General features: G+C 36.1%; 2 protein-coding genes across 2 annotated transcripts in view; one reads left to right on the top strand and one right to left on the bottom strand.

The window, feature by feature from the left end:
- Flo2 (flotillin-2) overlaps nucleotides 1–26560 on the bottom strand; it is a 240649-nt gene that overhangs the window by 50233 nt on the left and 163856 nt on the right. The window lies entirely within an intron of this gene.
- On the top strand, nucleotides 897–26560 carry LOC117985597 (glucose dehydrogenase [FAD, quinone]). The gene is made up of 4 exons (XM_034972361.2): nucleotides 897–996; nucleotides 23033–23398; nucleotides 24139–24389; nucleotides 25034–26560. The coding sequence occupies exons 2-4, from the start codon at nucleotides 23055–23057 to the stop codon at nucleotides 26401–26403; spliced, it is 1965 nt and encodes a 654-aa protein (XP_034828252.1). The 5' UTR covers nucleotides 897–996; nucleotides 23033–23054; the 3' UTR covers nucleotides 26404–26560.

Genomic DNA, 26560 nt, shown 5'->3' with positions numbered 1-26560 from the left:
CCTTTACCGATTGAGCTATTGAGGCTCTGCCTTACGCACCCAGAGGGAAATCTTATAGAGCGGAACATTGTAAAAATAAAAGCAAACAGCACTAATAAGGAAGTCAAAAGTTGAGAAGTTTCTATTAAAAATACGCTAAGATTAACAAATATTATATTTTATGAATCCATGACGCTTCCTTATTTCTACTGCGAGACATTTCTTCATGGTGTCTGTATCCTGACTCTTGACACTTTTACCAACACATATCTTTACCAATATTATAAAGAGGAAAGATTTGCGTGTTTGTTAATGTTGCGTATATCGATTGATACACTCTGAAACTATTGAACCTATTTTAGTAATTATTCTTTCCCCATTAAAACTACTCTATCCAGAAGTAACATAGGCTATATATTATGTATACATTTATATACTTAATATATCAAATTTTACCCGAGCGAAGCTAAGCAGATTAGCTATAAAACATATTTTTAGCATGCATTATCTTATATCTATAATATAAAAATGAATCACTAAATGTGTTGCTCATCGCAAATCTCGAAAACAGCTGAACCGATTTCGCTAATTCCTTTTTTACAATATTCCTTGAAGTACGAGGATGGTTCTTACGGAGAGAAAAATTTAAAAAATTTGAATCGACTGTTAGGCGGAACGAAGTTCGCCAGGGCAGCTAGTTACATATAATATAAGATGATGTATGCTGCAAGAAGTGATTGCAGTTTATAGTAAATCAAATTAATGTCTAAATACCACATATTTTGTAACCAAACTTACAATAGCACCTAGAAGACATTACTAAATGGCTTCCATAATTTAGTAACATTTCTTTAACATTGACCGTTCACTTGGCATCCAGTCCAACGGGTGAGAAGGCTCCAGTGGTAAACCAACGCGCGAGGTGCTCGCGCGCAGTATTGTATAACAGTTGTGAACAGTGACGTGATCTGTGTTTTTTGTAAGCGAATGTGGAACAGTACTTTTGCTCTCGTTAAGGTAATGCTTTTCTTAAGTATACTTAATTGATGTTATATTAGTGTTATTTCCTGTTATATTTTAATTGTTGTTTGTAGATCATTAACAATTTTTGTTTGTGTTAAGAGAAGTTACTTCCTCTGACTGGTCCACTGCAGGTGACCCAGTTTAATTAAAAAGAATAAATAATATGTACCAGCCGTGCAACTTTTGAAATGTGAATTTTGAAAATTAACTAAGAAGTGAAATAATTGTCTAGATAGGGTCGAGCTTTATGTTTAAACTAGCTGATCTCCGCGGCTTCGCCCGCGTAGATTTAGGTTTTTAAAGATCCCGTATAGCCTATGTCACTCAGGAATAATGTAGCTTTCTACTGGTGAAAGAATTTTTAAAATCGGTTCAGTAGTTCCAAAGATTACCCCCTACAAACAAACTTAACGACATTACCTCTTCATATAATAGTATAGATATAGATAGATGTAATAAGTTCAAATGAAATAGGTTATTTGTTTAAATATGGGTAGGTACTTAGGTATTTTACTCTGTAGAAAATATTGTAACTACAATATGAATATTTATTGATGAATTAATTAATTAAAAACTATAACGTTATTCATAATTTTATTTACTTTGGTAGATTTTATAGATGAACATAGCATGCTGATATTTTATTTTTATTGAAGATGTTGGGGTTGGACAAATAACAAATGGAAATCTGGAAAATCATACACAGATTTTTTGAAATTAGATATTTATTTCTGGAAAAATCTACAAATTTAAATATAATTTGGTTAGTTTTTGGATTGTTTGGATTTAAATGAGAATATGTTACATATGTTTGTATGAAGAGCGCTGGAGAGCGCGATAGAGAAACTTCTCTTAAAAACTTATAGTCTCAAGAAATTGCTAAATTATCTTTCTAGGTTAAGACATTTAATTAGGATGTATAGCGGTGTCCATAATGTAATTATTAAACCTACGTAAACGTAGCAACATGACATTGACCCGTGCAATAGTGTCACTATCTTTAGAGGCCATCGATAACAAAATCATATGAGAATCTGAGGACAATGGTCATATAGAAGTACGCTGGCAGAGGTGTGCAATATGACAGTTATTTTTTACCGGGAGTTGAAATTTACACTTTATGTCAAATGGTCTTCGTGTTAGCACTATGTTTATAGGTGCCTCATCACTAACATTGAGCTTCGAGCACGCCTATTTGACGCACTGCTGCTATCAGCGTCAAAATGGCGAAAATTAAATAACTTCAAAACAGGTCGGCAATGGCAGGGTCAGCGTATTTGTGTTATTAGAGGTCAATGGAATACGGGGAGGGCAATACTATTGTAATGTTCATAATTGATGTGAAATTGGAACGATAAATGATAAACGTAAAGACGTGGTGGTCGTCAGGAAGTGTTTGATGTACTTTTAATGTAAGCAGACAGATACACAGGCAGACATACAAACTTTCGCATTTATAATACTAGTAAAGATTACTTTGGAACTGTTTTTTACTGTTTATCATACATGTTTGGCAAGTATTTTAAAGTTCACTTATGTAAACTTTTGGATTTTTTAAACGGAAAGAATATCATAAAATTCTCTCACTGTAATAAATGATCTCGTGTTATGTTATACGGTTTCAATAAATAACTTCGATAAAATTGACCGAGCATAAAGTTGATTGAATATCTTCAAACTAACAATTTCCTATTTTAAACAGGATATGCTTATTATCCTAAGCCGGATTGTGCATATTGAATATCTACCTATTTTTACACAATCAAGAGTTCAATTCACTTCCAATACCTGGATACTGTATATATTTGTTAAGAGAATTTTAATGATTATAGTATTTAGAATTTTAATGATTGTTCTTTGAAATCCATACTCCATACTACTATTATAAATGCAAAAGTGTATCTTTCTATCTGTCTGCTAGCTTTCACGGCCCATCCATTCAACTCATTTTGACGAAATTTGGTACAGAGATAGCCAGCATCCTGGGGAAGGACATAGGCATTTTTAATCGGGATTTTTAAAAACCTAAATCCACGCAAAGTTGCGGGTATTATCTAGTTTTATATAATTATTTTGTAGGTTTGGATGTACGGGGTAAACTCCAAAAATACTGATCCGATTCTGAAAATTATTACACTGATACATATCTAACAAAATTATACTCGATTGCTGTAGGCTATAAATTATATACCTATCACGCGGATGAAGTCGCGGGAAAAAGCTAGTAACTAATAAATTGGGGTATATTACTACTAGAGTTCCGCACAAAAACGTTTTTGTCAGACTATATTAAAGACTTCAACGAGTGTGCAGCCACGCATAGACTATCTCTATATATAAAAATGAATCGCTAAATGTGTTGCTGATCGCAAATCTCGAGAACAGCTGAAACGATTTCGCTAACTCTTTTTTTATAATAATATTCCTTGAAGTACCTACGAGGATGGTTTTTACGGAGAGAAATATTTAAAAAATTTGATTCGACTGTTATGCGGTACGAAGATCGCCGGGGCAGCTAGTTGAAATATAAAAGTACACTTACAAATGAGTTATGGAAATTCTGTAAGCAGGATAATGGATGGACAGTGGTCATGTATTTTATGATGTCTATGTCTGTATGAAAAATACCTCGATTTAAGCTATCAAAAAGTATTTGTAGTAGGTTTATATGAATTTCAATGACAACACTGCTGGTAACTGTTGTGAAATGTAAAACATAGATGGATTTGGTGAAATCCAACGATATCTTGAAATATGGGCTTCCAGTACCCGTAGTACATGATTTTACGTCTCACCAAACGAAACCAAATTCGAGAGTCGAAATACTTCCGCGTTACAGTAAAATGGACCTAAACAGCCTTGAATTGAAGTCAAATATTCAATGCCACTGATTTGAATTTCGCAATGTTTCCGCTTGGAGCGCTGGCTGTAGAAGTGTAGACAAACTTGAGCTTTAAAACACGGCAGTTAAGATCCAGTTTACTGTAACGCGGAAGTATTTCGACTCTCGAATTTGGTTTGGTTTGGTGAGACGTAAAATCTTGTACTACGGGTACAGCTAAAAAGCTTCACATTTGAATAAAGAAAACCGGTCAAGTGCGAGTCGGACTCGCACACCAAAGTTTCCGTACCATAGTACAAGATTATGTACAGTACGCGACAGAAAGTAATGTACATCGATCTTTCGAAGGAGATAGCAGATTTGTCGAGCATTGGCTCTGTCGTTGAGACCAACAAAATGTCATATAGGTATGAGTGACAGAGACAACGCTCTACAAAGCCGAAATGTCATTCTAAAGGCCGATGTACATTACTTTCTGCCACGTACTGTACTTTTATTTTATTTTTTAATTAATATGGCGGCATTTTTGAAATTTTTATTATTTGACGTTATAACTAGCGGAAATAGAAATACACACTCTCTGAAAATTTTAACTCTCTACCTAATACGGTTCATGAGATACATCTCGCTGACAGACAGACGGACGGACGGACAGCGGAGGCTTGTTATATGGTCCCGTTGGCACCCTTCGGGTACGGAACCCTAGATAAGGGGTATGCATATGAAGTGCACACGATTACCTACTGATAACAGTTGAGAATATAGGTACTACAGTAGGTACGTGTTTGGCTATCAAGGTCGGCGGCATGCGGTAATGGCCTGGCTGTCGTGAGTGTGTTGGCAAATCCAACTGGTTACCTTCGCAATCTCGGTTGGACTTTAGGTTTATTACTTACTAGTTGACCCGTTCCGGCTTCGCACTTGTGGACACACTAGTCCTCAGATAAATGTGAATGTGTTATGTTACAATATGTCATACAAATCTTCTGAATGACAATGACATCACGATTAGTTGCAGTTAGCATAGTACCATCCCAATCAACCATACATAATACCTACACTAGCTGATGCTCGCGACTTCATCCGCGTGGAATTAGGTTTTTAAAAAATCCAGTGGGAACTCTTTGATTTTCCGGGATAAAAAGTAGCCTATGTCACTCTCCAGGTCTTTAACTATACCCATGCAAAAAGTAACGTTAATCCGTTGCACCGTTGCGACGTGATTGAAGGCCAAACCACCATCAAACCAACAAACACACTTTCACATTTATATTAAGGGTACTGATAACACACAACATACAATACATCTTCATTTCTTGCTTATAAAAGGGGAAAACGCCTTGGCAAAGGTTCGATTTAGGTTTAAAAAAATGATACCTAAATTTCTCAGTGCAAATCAAATATATCATTCAGAACATTAATTTACAAGGAACGTTTATAATACTCCCCCTTAATATTCACCCTCACGAAGCCAGGACGGATCAAATAGATAAAATAATAAATCAGAAATGATGATGATGAATGATGATGATGATCATTAACTACCAGATTGACAGGCTAAAGGGAATTGTTCTACATGCTAGAACCAGTTTAAGTTCATATTAATTTTACCTCAAAAACATACTTCCTGTTCTGTAGTTCAGTCAATAACAAGAGACATGTTTTTTTAGTCAATTTCATAAGCCTCGTTACTCGTATTGCTGTTTTCTTCACGTAGATTCGTCTTCGATCTTCGTGGACTACATATATTTCAAACCCCCATTTAAAAAACTTAGGGGTGGAATTTCGAAAAATCTTTTCTTAGGGTAAATCTACTCTTTACAAAGAACACACCATCTAAATTTCATGTCTCTAGGACCAGCGGTTTAGGCTGTGCGTTGATATATAAGTCAGTCAGTCAGTCAGGGCTTTGAATTTTATACAGATGTCTAGCGAATGAAAAACTGAATAACGTGGCCTTGACCATGACAATCATTGAAACAACAAATATTAAGCCTTCTATTGTAACTTGTTATGTTTAAACCAGTTCTAAATTGTTAATGCATATTTGATCATCATAAAAATAATAATAGCGTGTAAAAAATTTATGCATTTGTATCAATTATTCTATTTAGTACAATGATTTCCAGTAAACCTGTAATGTCCAGTTACACAACGTTTAAAGTTACGTTACGGTTAAGGTAAAACTTTGAGTGTCAATAAAATAAAATGAGTTGCACAAATCAGGATTTATTAATTTTAATCTTGTAGGTATAAATAACTAACTAGAACGACTAATAACTAACTAGAAGAACTAGAATCTACCCCCCCAAGTCAAAGGAGCAGCCCACATCTTCATCAAAATCTGCCTACACCAAACTGTCAGGTAGCTAAGAAAAATAAATTTAAACCAATCAATTCTAAGGGCCAGAGCTCTATGACTAACTTCATGCAGAAACGTAGCGATGGAATACAAATGTCATCTAGTTCCAGCGCACTCATTCATGAAAATGATGATTAGCAATTACCACAGCCTCTCCATTATCAAATTAGCACAGCTGCCACCGAACAAAATAAAAACATAAACAGAAATTTAAACAAACCTCCCCCAAAACGGCTAGTCACCGCGGGGGTAGTAGACTGCAACCCTCCAAGATGCAGAAAGTACTATATTGCCACATTTAACGCTAGATCAGTGGCAAATGAAATCCGGCTAGTTGAATTAGAGTACGCCATTTCTTCAATAAACTGGGATATTATTGGTATTTCTGAAGTGAGAAGGGAAGGGCTAAAAATATTAGACAGAGGTCACTACATGTTCTACCATTATGGGAAAGCACAAGGTGAGAAGGGTGTCGGTTTTGTAGTAAAGAAACAAAAGGACACTGTTATCTACGACTTCATCGCAATATCCGAAAGAGTTTGCGTGTTGCAAGTAAAAATATATAAAAAAAATTACTTCTTAATACAAGTCTATGCACCTACCGAGAACTGTAATGAAGCAGAAATTACTGAGTTCTACGACGACCTTGCCAGAGCTATGGAGAGATGCACCGGGAGCATAATTTTTATGGGAGACATGAACGCAAAAGTTGGTAAGCCTGAAATGAATGAACATTTAGTAATGGGTAGGTACGGATACGGAGAAAGAAATAAAAGAGGCCAAATGTTCTTAGATTTCTGCATGCAATATAAATTAAAAATAGCAAACACGACATTTGTAAAATCAGACAAGTTACTATGGACATGGCGTGCGCCCAATGGAAAAACGAAAAATCAAATAGACTACATAGCTACAAATGTTCCAAAGAGCGTAGAAAACTGTACCACACTTAGCAAATTATTACATCCAAGCGACCATCGGTTAATCAGACTGACCTTGAAAATAGATAAAATAAAACCATCTCGTGCTCATTGCAACACAAAAAAATCTGATAAATATTTAGATCACACACTATTTGAGCAAGAGATCTGTAGTCTCCTGGAAGAAGTGGATGCACCAGTGCAAACTTTTTATGACATATTCGAACATACACTTATTAAATGCTTAAAAAGCTCTTCTTTGACAAAAAAAGATATAAAAAAACACACAATAATAACCGAAGATATTGCCAAACTGAAATCCCAAACTCACGCTCTTAAAAATAAGAAAAATAAATCAAAAGAAGAAAAATTAAGACTAAGTAAATTATACAGAGAAATAAAAAGCAAAATTAAACAAAATATAGTAGAATACCGATTGAATACTCTGGAACGTTTCATAGAAAAGACAGGAGGAACAAAAAAGGCTTATAAACAGTTAAATAATACCAGGCAAATAATGACGCATCTACAAAATTCATCAGGGTCTACTGTCACAAATAGGAAGCATCTAATGGAAATAGCCACTCAATTCTATCAAAATGTATACAGAAGCAATGTACACACCACAAGACCACAACCAATTCGACTAAACAACAACGATTCAGTGCCAACATTTATGACCACTGAGATAGAATTGTCAATAAAAACTTAAGATTAGAAAAATGCTCTGGACCTGATGGAATAACGAATGATATGCTGAAAGCCGGCTCTAAAGTCCTAATTAGACCACTCACGTCACTCTTCAACCTAATTTTAAAACAAAAAACAATTCCTAACCAATGGACAAGCTCAGAAATCATATTGATATATAAAAAAGGAGATCCTAAACTTATAACAAACTATAGGCCTATAAGCCTCATATCCTGTATCTACAAAGTATTCGCGACGACTTTACTACGCCGCATCACAAAGATTATTGACGAAAATCAACCAGTCGAACAAGCAGGCTTTATGAGAAATTACTCCACAATTGACCATATTCACACTTAAGATGATAATAGAAAAGTACACGGAATTTTATAAGCCGCTGTATGTAGCCTTTATAGATTACTCAAAAGCTTTTGACTCCTTATACCATAACTCAATATGGCAATCCTTAAACGAGCAGGGGTTAAATGATGAATATATAGAGCTTATAAAGGAAATTTACAGAGGTAGCAGGGCTCGAGTGAGACTGGAATCACCAGGACCATACTTTAAAATAGAACGCGGAGTAAAACAAGGTGACCCATTATCTCCCAAACTATTTATATCTGTTTTGGAGAGCATCTTCAGGAAATTACAATGGGAAGATAAAGGCATTAAGATAAATGGGAAATATTTATCTCATTTAAGGTTTGCTGACGATCTAGTCATACTCTCGGAAGACCCAAAAGACCTACAATATATGTTAGAATCGCTTAACCAAGAAAGTATGGCTATGGGACTGGAAGTGAACGAGAGTAAAACTAAAGTAATGACAAACAGCGACCGAATACCAATTGTTATTTCTAGTTCAATAATAGAATATGTCGAAGACTACATATACCTTGGTTACCTTATTTCATTCAAGTCTTGCACAGAAAAAGAAACAAATCGAAGAATAAAAAATACGTGGAACAAATACTGGGCAATGAAAGAAATTTTCAAAGGAAATCTACCGACCAAACTCAAAACAAAAGCTATGGATACCTGTCTCACACCCTGTCTGACTTATGCCGCACAGACCTGGCCCCTAACTAAGAAAACCTTAGACAAGGTAAGCAAATGCCAAAAAGGAATGGAACGCAGTCTCTTAAACTTAAAATTGAAAGACAGAGTAAAAAATGTTACCATAAGAAAGAGGACGAAAACAAAAGACGTCGTAAAACACATTCTTCGCTCCAAATGGAAATGGGCAGAGGCCACATACAAAGAGTTGCGGACGAAAGGTGGTCACATACAGTCACAAACTGGTACCCACGAGACTCAAAACGTAGAAGAGGCCGACCTTTCAAAAGATGGAGTGACGACATAGTCAGAGTGGCAGGAAAAACATGGTCGAGAGTAGCTAAAGATAGAAAGAAGTGGCTTCTAATGGAGGAGGCTTTTACCGCCCTAGGCGGTCCTTACAACGAAACCCATTATACTAACATAGTTATTTAAGAATAAGAAACATAAGTTACTAACCTACTAATAATTCTTTTTTTTTTTTTTTTATTAATTATGCACTGTATTGGTAATAAGGAAAATATTTGTAGGCTCGTCAGCACCAGAAGTATGTTATTATTATCGAGATTGAAGACTAAACCACTAAAAGTAACCTTAAGTAATGGTTAACCAGATACGTCAGGATTACAACCTTTAGATTAACCGAGCCTTCGTGGGCATACTAACATCATTCTTGCACACTACGAGAGATATCACAGAATACCCTCAACTATTAACCTACCGTCAATAATGAGTCATGATAACAACGTCTCTTATGAGACTAGGCAATGCTAACTAACACCAGCTAAGTCCCTACCTAGCGACCGGCTCCAACCATCCCCATACCGGCCCCAGACCAACCAGCTAACCTAGCACACCACACTTAGTTCAATGAACCTCAACTACAACAATCACGTTTGTCTAATACAAATTGGAACGATACAAGAAGGACTTACCAGATAAACAGCTATTCAACACACACTATACCATCATTCACACAATCACGTCACTTTCGACAACCTAGTACTGAACCTTTAACAACTGAAACCACATTAGGTCACAACAACAATGATAATAATAAAACCTACAGTACGATACACATAGTATCCACTGAGAAGTGCCCTCGGCAAGAGCCACACGAATAATGTCTCGTGACACACTGCACATCTCATTTTATAATCTCACAATGACGGTGGGGACGATGACGCGATGTTCAATGAGCAAAGTGTTTACAATTAAATGGCGGCGAGCCTACACGGCCATTCTGACATGCGTACGTCCTCGTACGCCAAGTATTACAAAGTATGTGAGGACCAAAACCATAACCACAAAATCATTTTACCGCTCGTCCATCCTGACTAACTACTAACCGTCATTGAACACTTTTCACATTCAAATCATCATACAACAATAAATGAAGCGAACATAATAAGTCTAGTACTACAACTATTCCCCAGCGGAGTGTGGACCAGACATCAACGTCCCTTTGATCACTCTACCACACTGAACCGGACATCAGCGTCCTTTCGATCAGTCAAACTTGATAGACATCCCTTGCTACCCAAACTATTTACATTTTGTAAAAATAATTGTCGTACAATGATGTTGGTTATGATTCTGACAAACGCGGCTTCTTTCAAAGCCAAAGAAACTAATTCATCACATCTCAACATTTACAAAGGTGGCACAACCAACCTTGGTTAAGAAATCACTTTCAATTGATCGTTTGTCTAAAGGCAATAACAAACTGCAGCAAACTAAGCGAGTATTAACTCTGAGTTTAGATGAACTAAAACGTACACGTAAGAAACTATTGACTGACGCGTTACCACGCGAAAGACTGCCAAAGACTAAACAATTAAACCAATTTTAAATTACACTTCATTTGATTAGAGCGCAATTGCTATTGCAACTTCTAAATCAATTAACTATCGAAAAGGTTTTATTTTTAATTTGAACTTCTAAGTCAAATCTACCACTGGTTCTGAATGCCACGACCTAGCGAGAAGAACCAGCAAGAAACTCGATGTCATCTAACTAAACTTTACAAACAAAAAGTTTTTTTTTTTTTGTTGGTTGTATGTTTGGGTCCATGATCTTATACCATCATCTAACACGACTACGGAGTCTAAGACAAACGCCATCATCACGGCCATTCTGATATGCGACCGTCCTCGGGCGCTAGTATGATCAAGCGCGCACAATTTCCAATCATCAAGTACTACAAGCCGCAGTTCTATCCGGCCAGGATCAACTATCATCTGGACTGAGCAAGTGTGTCCCTCCAACCAGCTTTTTTGAGCGTGGCCCGGACGACACCCCTCAACCAGGCTAGACTCATAACATCTGGAAGCAGTGTGTCCCCTCAACCAACTCTTACGAGTCTGGCCCGGACGACACTCTTACCAGGATAAACTCACACCATCTGGAAGAAGTGTGTCCCCTCAACCAACTCTTACGAGTCTGGCCCGGACGACACTCTTACCAGGATAAACTCACACCATCTGGAAGAAGTGTGTCCCCTCAACCAACTCTTACGAGTCTGGCCCGGACGACACTCTTACCAGGATAAACTCACACCATCTGGAAGAAGTGTGTCCCCTCAACCAACTCTTACGAGTCTGGCCCGGACGACACTCCCACCAGGATAAACTCCATAACATCTGGAAGGACACTTCCTTACCAGGATAGACTCATAACATCTGGAAGGACACTTCCTTACCAGGATAGACTCATGAACTTACTATAACATAACATCTGTCCTTATTACGACAGGTCTACCTATTCATACAACGATCTAACACCACATGAAGATTGATTTCTAATCTTATGTCGGGAAACTCAATTTGTTATCTCTCGTGGCAAAAATAATTGTTCAGCAAAAACTCATCTACCTACATTACGGTTACTCTTTTACAAAAAGAACACTGAACTGCATCAAAATTTGTTTTTATAACAACTGGCTGAGATTTGCGGGTAGTCTGAAAATTACTGTACTAGATTTTCGATAAGTTTTAACTTTTTGTACAGTAGGTACAGTTTGTGATCATAATTTTTCACACAGTAAACAGCGTGATTGGAAAGTACTATGACTAAGACTACTTTTTATAGTCTTAACCTGCGAATTTAAATTGCAGGTATCTTGGTGAGAAACTTCATGACTAGTGGATGGTTAAGCGTGTTTTACATAGATGTGTTCATAACCTCAATATCAACCTTTCGTGGGCACAACGGAATAAATTCCGTTTTAAAATTGATCTAAAGTCTTATCAGTAAAGTATGATTCGTCGATCATAACAAAGCCTTTTATACAATTTCCAATATACAAAACAAGCCAAACAAGGTTATGCCATCGGTTTGGTTACGAAAATGATCAACCTTTTTACAGGATGCATTAATTAAAAAAACGGGAGCTAAATTTAACTTTAAATTAAATTTAACGCAACTGCGGGTAATCCCATGTGGGCTTAGTGTGGATAATCTCATGTGGGCTTAGTGTGGGTAATCCCACTTCTGATGTAGGCTCGTCAGCACCAGAAGTATGTTATTATTATCGAGATTGAAGACTAAACCACTAAAAGTAACCTTAAGTAATGGTTAACCAGATACGTCAGGATTACAACCTTTAGATTAACCGAGCCTTCGTGGGCATACTAACATCATTCTTGCACACTACGAGAGATATCACAGAATACCCTCAACTATTAACCTACCGTCAATAATGAGTCATGATAACAACGTCTCTTATGAGACTAGGCAATGCTAACTAACACCAGCTAAGTCCCTACCTAGCGACCGGCTCCAACCATCCCCATACCGGCCCCAGACCAACCAGCTAACCTAGCACACCACACTTAGTTCAATTAACCTCAACTACAACAATCACGTTTGTCTAATACAAATTGGAACGATACAAGAAGGACTTACCAGATAAACAGCTATTCAACACACACTATACCATCATTCACACAATCACGTCACTTTCGACAACCTAGTACTGAACCTTTAACAACTGAAACCACATTAGGTCACAACAACAATGATAATAATAAAACCTACAGTACGATACACATAGTATCCACTGAGAAGTGCCCTCGGCAAGAGCCACACGAATAATGTCTCGTGACACACTGCGCATCTCATTTTATAATCTCACAATGACGGTGGGGACGATGACGCGATGTTCAATGAGCAAAGTGTTTACAATTAAATGGCGGCGAGCCTACATATTGTAAGGAGAAAATAAAGCTATTTTTATTTTTATTTATTTATTTTAGGTATAAATATAAACTTGTGCACCCCAATTTGCTTTTTATTGACAAGTTATTAATAAGTTTTAAGTGATAGTGAGATGGTGGTAATGAAATGAATACCCTGCTGAGTTTGCTAGGCTTTTTTTCAGACAGGCGCGTTTGGAACCTTCTCAACTTTAGTGTTAACTGTACGTAATTAGTTATCTTATCACCATTGCGTCAAATCTCTTACATATTCAAAAATTGACAATCAAAATTAGTGTATAATGGTACGGTCTATCTTGAATAAACGATTTGACTTTAAATCGTGGTCAAAGTTTAACACTGACCGTAATTTTAACCACCTGTCATCAAACCGGACTTAAATGCAATACAATACTTGCTAATAATATATTCTTAAACGTCTCATGTATTATATTCATAACTATAACGTTAAAAATAATAAAATCTATGAACCCAGACGTTTACTGGTGAACCGATAGATGTTGTAATGCAACTATTGTAGTGTATAATTGACTTGAGAGCAACCTTATTCTCACATGAATTAATAAAAGTGAATTTAATAGGACCATAAGCAGACACATAATTATAATATTAATAGGTCTCGTGACTATAGTTATTAGTGTCATTTGTATAGCCTATGGGAACGTTCCAGTTATTTCCATGGGACCAAATAATGGTATTGTGTGATGTGTGGTGGGTATGGTGATTGGTGGTGATACGAAGTCGGACAAAATCTAGTTAAATGATATGTTTTTAACCTGTAGCTCTAATCGACAACTGCACTGTACTACAGTTCACGACAGTTAGGGAACTTCTAACAAAACGTTGAGGCTTCGACGACTAGAATAATTAGGGCTGGGCTTCGACGTCACTGGCAGGTGACACATGTTAGTTCGTTTGACGCTGACGTTTGACGAAAATATATGATTTTGACGATTTTACGTCAAAATCATATATTTGACATATTGTCGATTCAGGATCAAACAGAGAGTTCTCTTACTCTAGTTCACTGTGAGAGACTGTACTGTGGAATACATCTAAATATATAAAAGGAAAAGGTGACTGGCTGACTGACTGTCAAGTCAAGTCAAGTCAAGTCAAATGATTTATTCAAAATAGGTAATAAATTACTCTTATTGATTGTCTGGTATAGTGTTAGATTTGTAAGATAATATAGTGGTGATAATTATAACGCAAACTTAAAACTAAAGCTACGAGGGTTCCAAACGCGCCCAGGTCTGAGAAGAGCCCACAACAAACTCAGCCGGGTATTCTTTTTATTATCACCACTTTACAAATTTATTGAAACTTATTAGAACTATCACAAAGTCGTTAAGCAACTCATTCCCAAGCTTGCTTATCATTTAAATAATCCTTTACATTGTAATAGGATTTTTCAATTAGTTTACGTTTTATGAAAACTTTGAACTTGTTGAGAGACATCTCCAATATGTCTTCTGGAAGCTTATTATAGAAACGTATGGAATTACGAGCAAATGAATTGCTAACTTTACTGAGCCTAGAGGCGGGAATTACAAGTTTATTTTTATTTCTAGTATTTATATTATGACAGTCACTTTTTTTTTTAAATTTATTTATGTTTTATGTACGTACAGTAAATTTTCAAAATATATTGATTATGCACTGTCATAATTTTAACTTCCCTAAATTTAGTTCTCAGCGACTCTCGTGGCCCCATACTGTATATGGCTCGAACAGCCCTTTTCTGCAGCACAAAAATAGAATTAATATCAGCAGCATTACCCCATAATAATATACCATATGACATAATGCTGTGAAAGTAACTAAAATATACTAGTCTCGCAGTTTCTATGTCTGTCAACTGGCGAATCTTTTTTACCGCATATGCGGCAGAACTAAGTCTGTTCGATAAGTTATTTATATGAGAGCCCCATTGAAGTTTTGCATCTAACGTTATTCCAAGAAAAATAGCGGTATCCACTAAATCTAATTCCTCATTATTAAGTTGCACAGTGGTTTTGACCTGCTTAACATTTGGTAAAGTGAATTTAATACACTTTGTCTTTTTCCCGTTGAGAAGCAGGTTATTAGCTTCGAACCACTGTACTAACTTGGTGAGAGAATTGTTTACTTCATCAAAAGTTGTTAAGTATCGATTGATTTTAAATAAAAGTGATGTATCATCAGCAAACAAGACTATCCCGTAATTGTCCTTAGCGAGGTAAGGAAGGTCATTGATGTAAATAAGGAACAGAAAAGGTCCTAAGATGGAACCTTGTGGCACCCCCATTTTTACAACGGATCCGGGAGATCGCTTTCCATTCACGTCTACCCTTTGTATTCTATCATTTAGGTAAGAACTCATCAATTCCAATGCTGCACCCCTAATTCCATAATGGTGCAATTTCGCGACCAATGTTTCATGATCAACGCAGTCGAAAGCCTTGGATAAATCACATAAAACGCCAAGCGCATCACGTGATTCCTCCCAGGCTTCAAATATATTTAGTATTAACTCAACACCAGCATCGGTTGTTGAGCGACCCCGTGTAAAACCAAACTGTTTGGTGTGAAATAAATCATTAATGTTGAAAAAATTAAGCAGTTGAGTTAAAATTATTTTTTCAAAGATTTTACTAAAAGTGGGTAGTACAGATATCGGTCTGAAGTTAGTGGGGTCACTAGTACTACCTGATTTAAATAATGGAATTATTTTACTATGTTTCATTAAGTCTGGAAACTCACCACAGTCAACACAATTATTGAATATTAATGCTAACTCGGGTGCAACAATATCAATTAATGATTTCACAACGTTAACGGAAATGCCCCACAGATCATTTGTTTTCTTATTATTAATTAATTTAAAAGCTTTGATAACGTCAGAGCAACTAACGTGACTGAATTCAAACATTTTATTACATTCAGGCACGTTATCCTCCAATAGTGAGAGAGCGGCGGCTGCTGAAGAGTTCAATGATTTTGTAGTAGAAACAGGAATATCTGTAAAGAAGGTCTCGAAAACGGTTGCAACCTCGGGGTCTGACGTAATCAACTTGTCATGATATTTTAGTTCAAAATTACAAGTTTTATGTGTCACTCTTCCTGTTTCTTCGTTAACTATTTTCCAGGTAGTTTTTACTACATTGGAGCTGTTTTTAATTTTTGCCTGGATATATTTTGACTTGGCTGCAATGCAATCTCTCTTAAACTTTTTGGAAAACAGTTGAACGTACTGCTTGAATTCGTCACCAGTATCATATTGTCGCTCCGCATACAATTCATATAGTTTTTGTCTACTTTTATGTAGTTCTACTGTTGCCCATTCACTAAAAACTTTTGCATCAGTAGTCAAGACCGATTTACTGGTGAATATTGAGTTAAATATAGTATTGAATATATTAAAAAATGTATTATACATTTCATCAGGACTAAACCCATTTGACAAAAATGGAAGGTGTTTTATAAGGCTTAGTCTCATATTCTCAATTCGGTCAGACGTTACTGGTACAAAGGTTATTCTACGTTTAGAATTTTTTTTCTTCAAATTTTCAAACTGGATCAACTGTCCACAATGATCCGAATCCAATTTGCTAATTATGGTTTTAGTAATTGGATTTATATTTGTAAAAATATTGTCTATACATGTGGCGCTAGTTACAGTTATTCTTGTAGGCTCCATAAACATGTTGGATAGGTTGTAGGATTTGAAAAGATTTAATAATTTGCCATTTAAAGGGCTACTTTCCAAAATATTTACATTAAAGTCTCCGCACACAATCAGCTTTTTATTTGATTTTGAGATTTTGAATAAGACTTCATCCATTACCTTTTCAAAAAGATCAAAGTTAGACAAGGGTGGTCTATATACAGACACAACAATGAATTGCTCAAGTTCAACTGAGGATAGTTCTATTGTTCGCTCAACAGACAGGCTCTCTATGTCATTTCGATTCTTGAATTTTAATTGTTTGCTAAGCAAAATTAACGAGCCGCCATGAATCGCATTGGTTCTGGTGAACGAACTACCAACCTGGTGATTACCAAAATTGAATGTATACTCATGATTTTTTAACCAATGCTCAGTTATACATAAAATATCAATATTGAAATTATTCAAAAAAAGTTCTATTTCCAGATCTTTCCCTCTGATACATTGAATATTTTGGTGCACCAGATTGATAACATTAGATTTTTTGCAACAACTTGCAATTTCTAATTCTTTGCCGGTGAAGCTCTGTATACTTTGATGTACATTTTTCATGTGACAGGGCTCCTCCGTTGTCTTACTGTCTAGTTTAAACAAGCAATAGGGTTCCTAATAGTACTTACACTATTGCTCGAGTCAATAATAGAAAAATTAGTACTAGAAGTACTCGAGTCAATATTATAAATATTTGTACTAGAAGTACTTGAGTCAATATTATAAATATTTGTACTAGAAGTACAATTTGTATAAGAGTCAAAAGAGTTTGTTACAACACTTGTAACTGAATCATTTAAATTATGTGCTAATAGTGAGGCAATATGCATCTTACATCTCTTCGGCAGATACATACTGTCTCCGGTCAATTTAAACTTATTAGTCAATTTAATACTATTAATGTCAAAATAAAAAATAGCTTCACTATAATGTTTAGTGAGATTATACATTTTCAAATTTAAAGTATGTATTTTATCATTTTGTTGTTTGTTTAATGTACCAGAATAAGGAAAAGCACACAAAACAAATTTACATTTTGTTTTCTCATGTAGGAGCAATAATTTTTGAATGCATTTTACAATCTGTTGTTTTTTGACTTGTAAACTGTCCCCAAACAATAATATAACATTTGTATTACTATCCAATGATTTTTCATTTAAGTTATTAATTAAATAGTTAAAGCTAGCTCCAGGAGAACATCTATTAATCACTGAATGCTTTAAACAACAGCTCATTATGGAGCCCAGACCTCTACCTAAGCTGTCAGAAATAATTATAGTTTGTTTTATTGGCTTAGCTGAGGGATTAATATTGACAGATGAAGGAACCTCTGTAACATCAATACTACACGGAACCTCTGTAACATCAATACTACACGGAACCTCTGTAACATCAATACTACACTGCTCTGGACAAGTATCTGTTTTCACAGGGAGCGGTGCAGGACTATCTTGGTGAACAATAGGTACATTTGGAGAACATTCATGCTTATTGGTTAATGACTCAAAGCGAGCCATGTTATAGTTACTTAATGCTAACAATTCATCTGCTGCCAGTATTTGCTCATCAATCTGTTTTTGTGACAGCTCGTATTGGTTTGTGACATTATGTAGCGAATAAGTCAATTTGGAAATTTCATCATTTAAGGTTTGAACATCCAAATCATACTTATCCCGGAGTTCTGTAATAGATAAGCAATAAGCATCGAGCTTATTTAATAATTGAGAACGTTCCTTTCGTAATGCAATATTTTTTGTATGAGTTTTTTGAGATTTTATCAAACTTTTGGTTTTTCTAATTACTTTACTAAGTTTTATATATTTTTTTATTTTGTTGTGGCTATTCAAATATACCAAGTTATGTTCCGGCAATGACTTGGTATTACTAGCACACGGACTGTCACAAGTCAGATCTATGATCACTCCTGGCGCGTCTGGGGATGAAGTGAGCAGCTCGTCGTACAAATTATTTATTGCCTTTGTTTCATGGCTTTGCAATTGAGACTGAAGGTCGTCAATTGTTTTCTGAGCTCTACTCAATTCATTCTCCAACATAGAAATCCTGCTAAGAGCCTCATCATATGTTTGGATGCACTGATTGAATGAGCCGACCGCCTCCTGAAGTTGGTCCCGTTCTTCCAGTACTATAGTATGAACATTGCTTAGGTCAGCCAGTTCAGCCTTCAATTGAGTGTTCTTTGTAATAATGGCTCTTAACTCAGCTTCACTGTCGTCTTGTTCCTTCAACAACTGCTCATTTAGCTGTTTCAGTGATTTTAGTTCCCGGAGGGCATTTTTTAGTTTCACTTGCTCCTCCATAGCTACTGCCCTCCTGGTTGTTGGTGCCATTGTGTATGTGTACTACTCTGAAACACACCAAATAATATATGTGGGTGAAGGAAAATAAAATTAAATAAAATAAAGTTTAAAGTAGGTATTACAGATATGAAGATGGAATGATCTTTGAAAACAGAAAAGAAAGAACAAAAGATTAAAGACTTAGTGAGATACTTATAGTTATTTGGTATATCTACACCTACACTAACTGGACCAAAATATTACAACACAATAATGTACTTAATTTGTAAAAAATTAGGTGTCAATATGAAATGCAAAGTTCATCACTTATTACTATTAAGTACTTATTAATTTATAAAGTTATTGTTTTGCATTAGACTTAGTATTTATTATGTATTGTGTAATGTTAGTATTGTCTGAGGCAATATTCGTTATTCTCCAACTATACTTCCACTATTTGTCAAGTAAGTGGAAAAAGGTTTTTGCCTAGTGTGAGGAGGGACGTGTCTCGATGTTCTCGAGAAAAGAAAGAGTAGTGAGTATAGTACCTAACCTAATTATGTAAAATAACATTGAAATACATAAAATATAAGAATAAGTTAGGTAATAGAAGCAATACTCCCCAAGTTTAAGCCGTTTATTTTCAAACACTCGGCAGCCACCCTCCGTTTAAATCCTTCTTCTGGTTATGTCGCTTATGTATAGTCGCATGTCACAGTTATTTACAGTATTTACAACCGCATAATAATAATTTCACACTGTTTTTTCACTTATTTCTAGTTAATTTTAATATATTTCAATTTAAATTTAAGGAACAGCTGATTTTGCAACATCTGATTTCGTATCTGAAGTGATTGCAGCTGATTTCGTATCTGAAGTTCATGACTGCACTTATAACATAGTAGTACACACGTGCAAGCACACCTGCGGCACGCCGCGTCGCGTACTGAAGAACCGCCTAATGCGCACCTGACTGATCTATCAACGCACATCTCAAACTACTGGACGGATCGGGCTGAAATTTGGCATGCAGATAGCTATTATGGCGTAGGCATCCGCTAAGAAATGATTTTTGAAAATTCAACCCCTAAGGGGGTAAAATAGGGGTTTGAAATTTGTGTAGTCCACGCGGACGAAGTCGCAAACATAAGCTAGTGTTTAATAAAATATAACCGTCTTTAATCTTTACAATCATAAGAATACCATCATGAAATCGCAGAAATTAAAAAAAAACGAATTATTTTATGTTGAAATTGGAGTTAAAGTTTATGTAATTAGAGGAAAATTATTACAAACGAAATGAAATAAATTGTAGCTAAATGCTTTTAAAAAGTCGTTTGTGCAATGTAATCTATGAAATTTATTCGAGACCCACCTCCTTCCTTTCAGCTTTCATAATTTGCGGTTGGCAAGATTTTGTGGTCAAAAGCAACAGTTAGTTTAGTTGGATTCACATTGACTATACCTTTTTTTATTTTTTTATTTTTTATCGTTGGTAAATGCATTTACGCATCCTTCCCGTGAACGGGCAGGGTATGTAGGACTCGCCATGAGTAACTGTTCCAATTTCTTTTAGATCTTTTAAATCAAAAACACTATCCATATTATAAATGCGAAAGTATGTTGTTTGTTTATTTATTGAAGCAACGATTTTTTGCATGGATATAGTTAAAGACCTGGAGAGTCACATAGGCATTTTTTTCGCGGAAAGCAGAAAGTTTCCACTGAATTTTGAAAAACTAAATCCACGCGAGCATCAGATAATTCGGTAATTAGATATTTAGCTTCTCTTGATCGCTCCCCATATAAACCAAGTATGATTCTTAGACTTTGGTAAATTTTGTCTGGTGGGAGGCTTCGGCCGTGGCTAGTTACCACCCTAACGGCAAAGCCGTACCGCCAAGCGATTTAGCGTTCCGGTACGATGCCGTGTAGAAACCAAAGGGGCATGGGCTTATTAAAAACTGCCATACCCGTTCCAGGTTAGCCCGCTACCATCTTAGACTGCATCGTCACTTACCACCAGGTGAGATTGCAGTCAAGGGCTAACCTGTATCTGAATAAATAAATAAAACACTCGCAATAGGTACGTTTCCGTAAGAACATTATGTAGGTATTTTCAAAATTACAAAGACTCAGATTTGTATAGAAATCTAACAAACCACAGACACAAATATTAATTTTTAGAGAGTATCTACATTTCATTGAGTTTTATAGGTTAATATTCAAATAGAATCAAACTATGTTTGGCATGGGGCGCACTCGAGAAAGGCTGACCTGTCCTGTTTAGTATGACGATCAGAATTTACTATAGTAACTTCTAAGTGACATATTATGACACTGTTAATTAGGTATACTGTTATTAATATAATCAAATAAATTATGATTTTTTTCTGCATCTTTGCAATTATCGAATAGTGAAAGTAACTCAAGGTGGAAGAGTTTAAAGCGGACAAGGTTTTAATATCACTTCCATCGGGTCGCATCAAAACTATGTAACTTGTTCTTCAAAGCACATTTCGTAGTATATGTTGATTTGACTGACTTATGACTGACTTAGTTCCTTATTGCATGAGAAGCGGTTAAAATTTGTACGGTTACCGTTTGACCGTAAAAATAAAATCAAAATGGATTGTACAAGTCAGGGTTTATTAACTTTGGACCAAAATTTTAACTTTAATTTTTATCATGGAGGTATGAATAATAAAAACGGACCATTGTCTTACACAACAACTTAGTTTGCACTAGCCTTGTGCAAACTAAGTTGTTGTGTAAGACAATGGTCCGTGACGTGCGGAAGTCCCTACACGAGATCTATATCCAGCAGTGGACATCTATCGGTTGATAATGATGATGACGAACTTTAAGCGCCTGTCTAGACCTAGAAAAACTAGACTTTGGTAGTAAATAAGGTTAAGCACTATAGAAATATAGAACAGCCTTCGCACATAAAAAAAAGATAGGATTTGTCATTTGTAAATTGTAACAGTTATTTATATTTAAGAGTTTGCTAACATTATACATACGATGATAGATCTTCACCTGTACATTCTAAAACAGATTTTTATTAATTTTATGTATCATAGTTTTTGAATTATCGTGCTAAATATCGAAAAAATACGACTGTAGTATGGAACCCTCAGTGTGCGAGCCTGACTCGCACTTGGCCGGTTTTTTAAAAAATAGGAGCTACTTGAAGATCCACTTAACATCCCTTCTCAATATCTGACGCACTCGATAAATATTTTTGGGTCTATTTTCTTTTTTCTTTTAATTTTTTTTTATAAATTTATAGACTCGCGCTTGGCTGCAATTAGACCTGGTGGGAAGTGATAATGCAGCCTAAGATGGAGCGCCCCCTTCTACACCTTCGTACGACCACCCCCACCGTGCAAACCGGCAAATAAATATTTTTGCGATAAAAAACACGTGGGGCGCATTATATACTATTGATATCTAAAGCGCTCAAGTATTTCTTTGTGAATATATTTTTTTACCTGTACCTGAAAATAACCTTACAAACTTAAAACATCATATATATAACCTTTTTTTCGTTTTAGCACCTAATTTTCACAACCCAATAGGTCCCCACGACGCTCGAGTAAACCCCTATTTAGCTTCTTGGGCTCCCGACTTTATGACAAAAAATATGAGCTTGACTAACTGTCGACTCTTAATTTGTATTATCTAGTTAGTATTTAATAAGAATCTCAGATATTTACAAACTAGATGGTGCCTGCGACTTTGTCCGCGTAGATTGTGGTTTTTAAAAATTCCCTGGGAACTCTTTGATTTTCCGGGATAAGAAGTAGCCTATGCCATGGGATGCAAACTATTTAATACCAAATTACACAATTAACGGATGGACCCTGAAACGAGATATACATTAGTATGGATCTTATGGATTAAATAATAAAAAATGTTTTTTCTTTAATTTCAGAACGATGCACAGCTGATTCAAAATGGCAATTTTAACAACAGTTTCGGCGGCTGCTAAGGCAGCGCTGACAATAGGGGGAATAGGCAAGCTGACATTCATACCCCTTATGTTGGCAGCCATGGCTTACTTCAACTATGATCTCCTAGATCCAGAGAACAGGCCGTTTAACCAAAAGTATCTACGGGAAGAATATGATTTTATCATCGTAGGAGGAGGCTCCGCTGGGTCGGTTCTAGCGAATAGACTGACAGAAATCGAAGGCTGGAATGTGCTTTTGTTGGAAGCAGGAGGACACGAACACGATATTAGCGATGTACCATTATTATCTTTGTATCTTCACAAAAGCAGACTGGATTGGAAATACCGGTAAGGACTATAAACGTATTAGGGAAATAATATTCATAATAATCAAGTACCCTTATTATAAATGTGAAAGTGTGTTTGTTTGTTGGTTTGTCCTTCAATCACGGCGCAATGGTGCAACGGATTGACGTGATTTTTCGCATGGGTATAGATAAAGACCTGGAGAGTGACATAGGATACTTTTTATCCCGGAAAATCAAAGAGTTCCCAAGGAATTAATAAAAAAACCTAATTCCACGCGGACGAAGTCGCGGGCATCAGCTAGTATCCATATGTCTGCTAGATTTCACGGCCCATCTATTTAATCATTTTGTGCAAAATTTGGTACAGAGTTAGCTTACATTTCAGGAAAGGAATAGGCTACTTTTAACCCAGAAAATCAAAAAGTTTTTTAATGACATGTAATCTTTTGACTGCGATCTCATCGCTGATAATAAGTGAGGCTACAAAAGATGGAAGCTAATCTGATAAAGTTATGAAAGTTTAATCAACCTCTACTTCTAAATGTTACTCTCAATATACAGTTATGTTATTCTCACAATATAACAGTTTGTTCCGGCGCTTCTTTTGCTTGTTCTCAGGTGGAAGAAGCGCCGGAACAACCAGCTCTTAGCTTTAAGTTGTGATGTGTGGCATAATTTGTATTAATAAACGTCTTTTCTTTCTTTCTTTCTTTCTTAAATGTCTTACTAGGTTAATTTTTTTAATATGTCTAAAACGTAACCATTCAAACGCATTTCTAGGACTGAACCGCAAGACTCGGCCTGTCAAGCTATGATAGATACACGCTGTAGTTGGACCAAGGGAAAAGTACTCGGGGGATCATCTGTCCTTAACACCATGCTTTACATTCGTGGCAACAAACGAGACTTTGATCAGTGGGAATCACTTGGCAACCCTGGGTGGGGCTATGATGATGTCCTACCATATTTCAAAAAGTCTGAAGATCAAAGAAATCCTTACTTAGCTAAAAACACCAAACATCACTCAGTCGGTATGTATTAACGATATTTTTAATTCAAGAAAAGGTATACCTAGGTGCTGATCTATTTTATTTACTACCAGATGGCCCCGACTTCATCTGCGTGGATTAGGCTGTTTAAAAATACCATGAGAACTCTTTGATTACTTTAAAAACCTATGCACATTCACACGAGCGAAGTCATGGGCATCATTTAGTCTAAATATATAAAAAGAAAAGGTGACTGACTGACTGACTGATCTATCAATGCACAGCTCAAACTACTGGACGGATCGGGCTGAAATTTGGCATGCAGATAGCTATTATGACGTAGGCATCCGCTAAGAAAGGATTTTTGAAAATTCAACCCGTAAGGGGGTGAAATAGGGGTTTGAAATTTGTGTAGTCCACGCGGACAAAGTCGCGAGCATAAGCTAGTATTATACAAAAACTTACTTGATACCTGCCTACTACTACGACTGAATATTGAAACGACTCTAACTATTTAAGAGCTTTTTCAATATGATAAATTTCTGGCATTTTGTCCAAGAAGCAGGCGCCTACATATTTAAGATACTTTTATATGTTTCAGTAATTCGCATCAGCCTAACTATCGAGTTAGGTTTACTCTATATTTTATAAGATTACAACTTACATTTTTGATGTTAATGTTTCAGGTGGATATTTGACAGTACAAGATGCTCCATACAACACACCAATTGGCGCAGCCTTTCTACAAGCTGGTGAAGAAACAGGCTACGATATAATAGATGTAAATGGAGCACAACAAACAGGCTATGCTTGGTACCAATTTACCATGCGAAGAGGGACCAGATGTTCCACAGCAAAGGCCTTTCTCAGACCCATTCGATTACGACAAAACCTGCATATTTCTCTATTTTCTCATGTAACCAAAGTTTTGATCGACCAAGAGAAGAAAAGAGCATATGGTGTGGAATTCATTAGAGACACTGAAAAACAAGTTATTTATGCAAAACGTGAGGTTATATTATCTGCGGGTGCGATTGCATCGCCTCAATTACTTATGCTTTCAGGAGTTGGTCCGGCGAGTCACTTGAAAGAAGTAGGCATTAATGTTATCTACGATTCTCCTGGTGTTGGGAGAAATTTGCAAGATCACATAGCTGTCGGAGGAATCGTTTTTCAAGTCGACTATCCCATAAGTTTAGTAATGAATAGACTTGTCAATATTAACTCAGCATTGCGCTATGCTGTAACAGAAAATGGACCATTAACCTCCAGCATTGGCTTAGAAGTAGTAGCATTTATAAATACAAAATATGCCAATGCAACAGAAGACTGGCCTGATATAGAGTTTATGATGACTTCAGCTTCGATACCCTCAGACGGAGGAACTCAAGTCAAAAAAGCACATGGGATTACAGACGAATTTTACGAAGAAATGTTTGGTCATATATCAAACAGAGACGTTTTTGGTATTTTTCCGATGATGCTACGGCCTAAAAGCCGTGGCTTTATCAAACTAAGGTCTAAAAATCCTTTAGAATATCCAATCATGATACATAACTACCTAACACATCCTGACGATGTTGGTGTCTTGCGGGAAGGTGTAAAAGCAGCCTTAGCTGTAGGGGAAACTAAGGCTATGAAACGTTTAGGTGCCAGGTTTAATGATAAACCAGTACCTAACTGCAAACATTTACCGCTTTACACAGATGAATACTGGGATTGCTACATCAGACAATATACCATGACAATATATCATCTCTCTTGTACCGCAAAAATGGGGCCATCTAGTGATCCCATGGCAGTAGTGGATCCACAACTGAGAGTGTATGGCATAGAAGGTCTGCGTGTAATCGACGCAAGTATTATGCCGGCTGTTACAAACGGTAATATTAATGCTCCAGTTATTATGATTGCAGAAAAAGGAAGTGATTTAATAAAGGAAACATGGATACCAAAGACAAATAAGAGGAAACGTAGATCTTTAAAATGTTCAAAACTAGATCAACTTCTTTCGAGAAAAAATAGCCTTAATACAAAATGTATGGTTGACAGATGATAAAGGGATATCTAGGTAATTAAATTTTCAATATGGCCATAGACTATAGAAGGTTAATTAGACTTCAAATAAATAATAATTTTACTCACATCCTCGATCATAAATACCTGTAATATTTCTAGTCCTTATTTCATCTAATGTTATATTGGGGATTGAA

Source organism: Maniola hyperantus, chromosome 9 (assembly GCF_902806685.2).
Source record: "Maniola hyperantus chromosome 9, iAphHyp1.2, whole genome shotgun sequence".
Lineage (NCBI taxonomy): Eukaryota > Metazoa > Arthropoda > Insecta > Lepidoptera > Nymphalidae > Maniola > Maniola hyperantus.
Note: the sequence above shows the minus strand (reverse complement) of the source record. Positions and strands in the feature narration are given on the sequence as shown.

Bases quoted from the DNA above. Each gene is read 5' to 3' on its own strand.
- LOC117985597 (XM_034972361.2), top strand. From the start codon at position 23,055: ATGGCAATTTTAACAACAGTTTCGGCGGCTGCTAAGGCAGCGCTGACA. The intron at 23,399-24,138 runs GTAAGGACTATA...ACGCATTTCTAG, and splicing joins AGACTGGATTGGAAATACCG to GACTGAACCGCAAGACTCGG. The intron at 24,390-25,033 runs GTATGTATTAAC...TTAATGTTTCAG, and splicing joins CACCAAACATCACTCAGTCG to GTGGATATTTGACAGTACAA.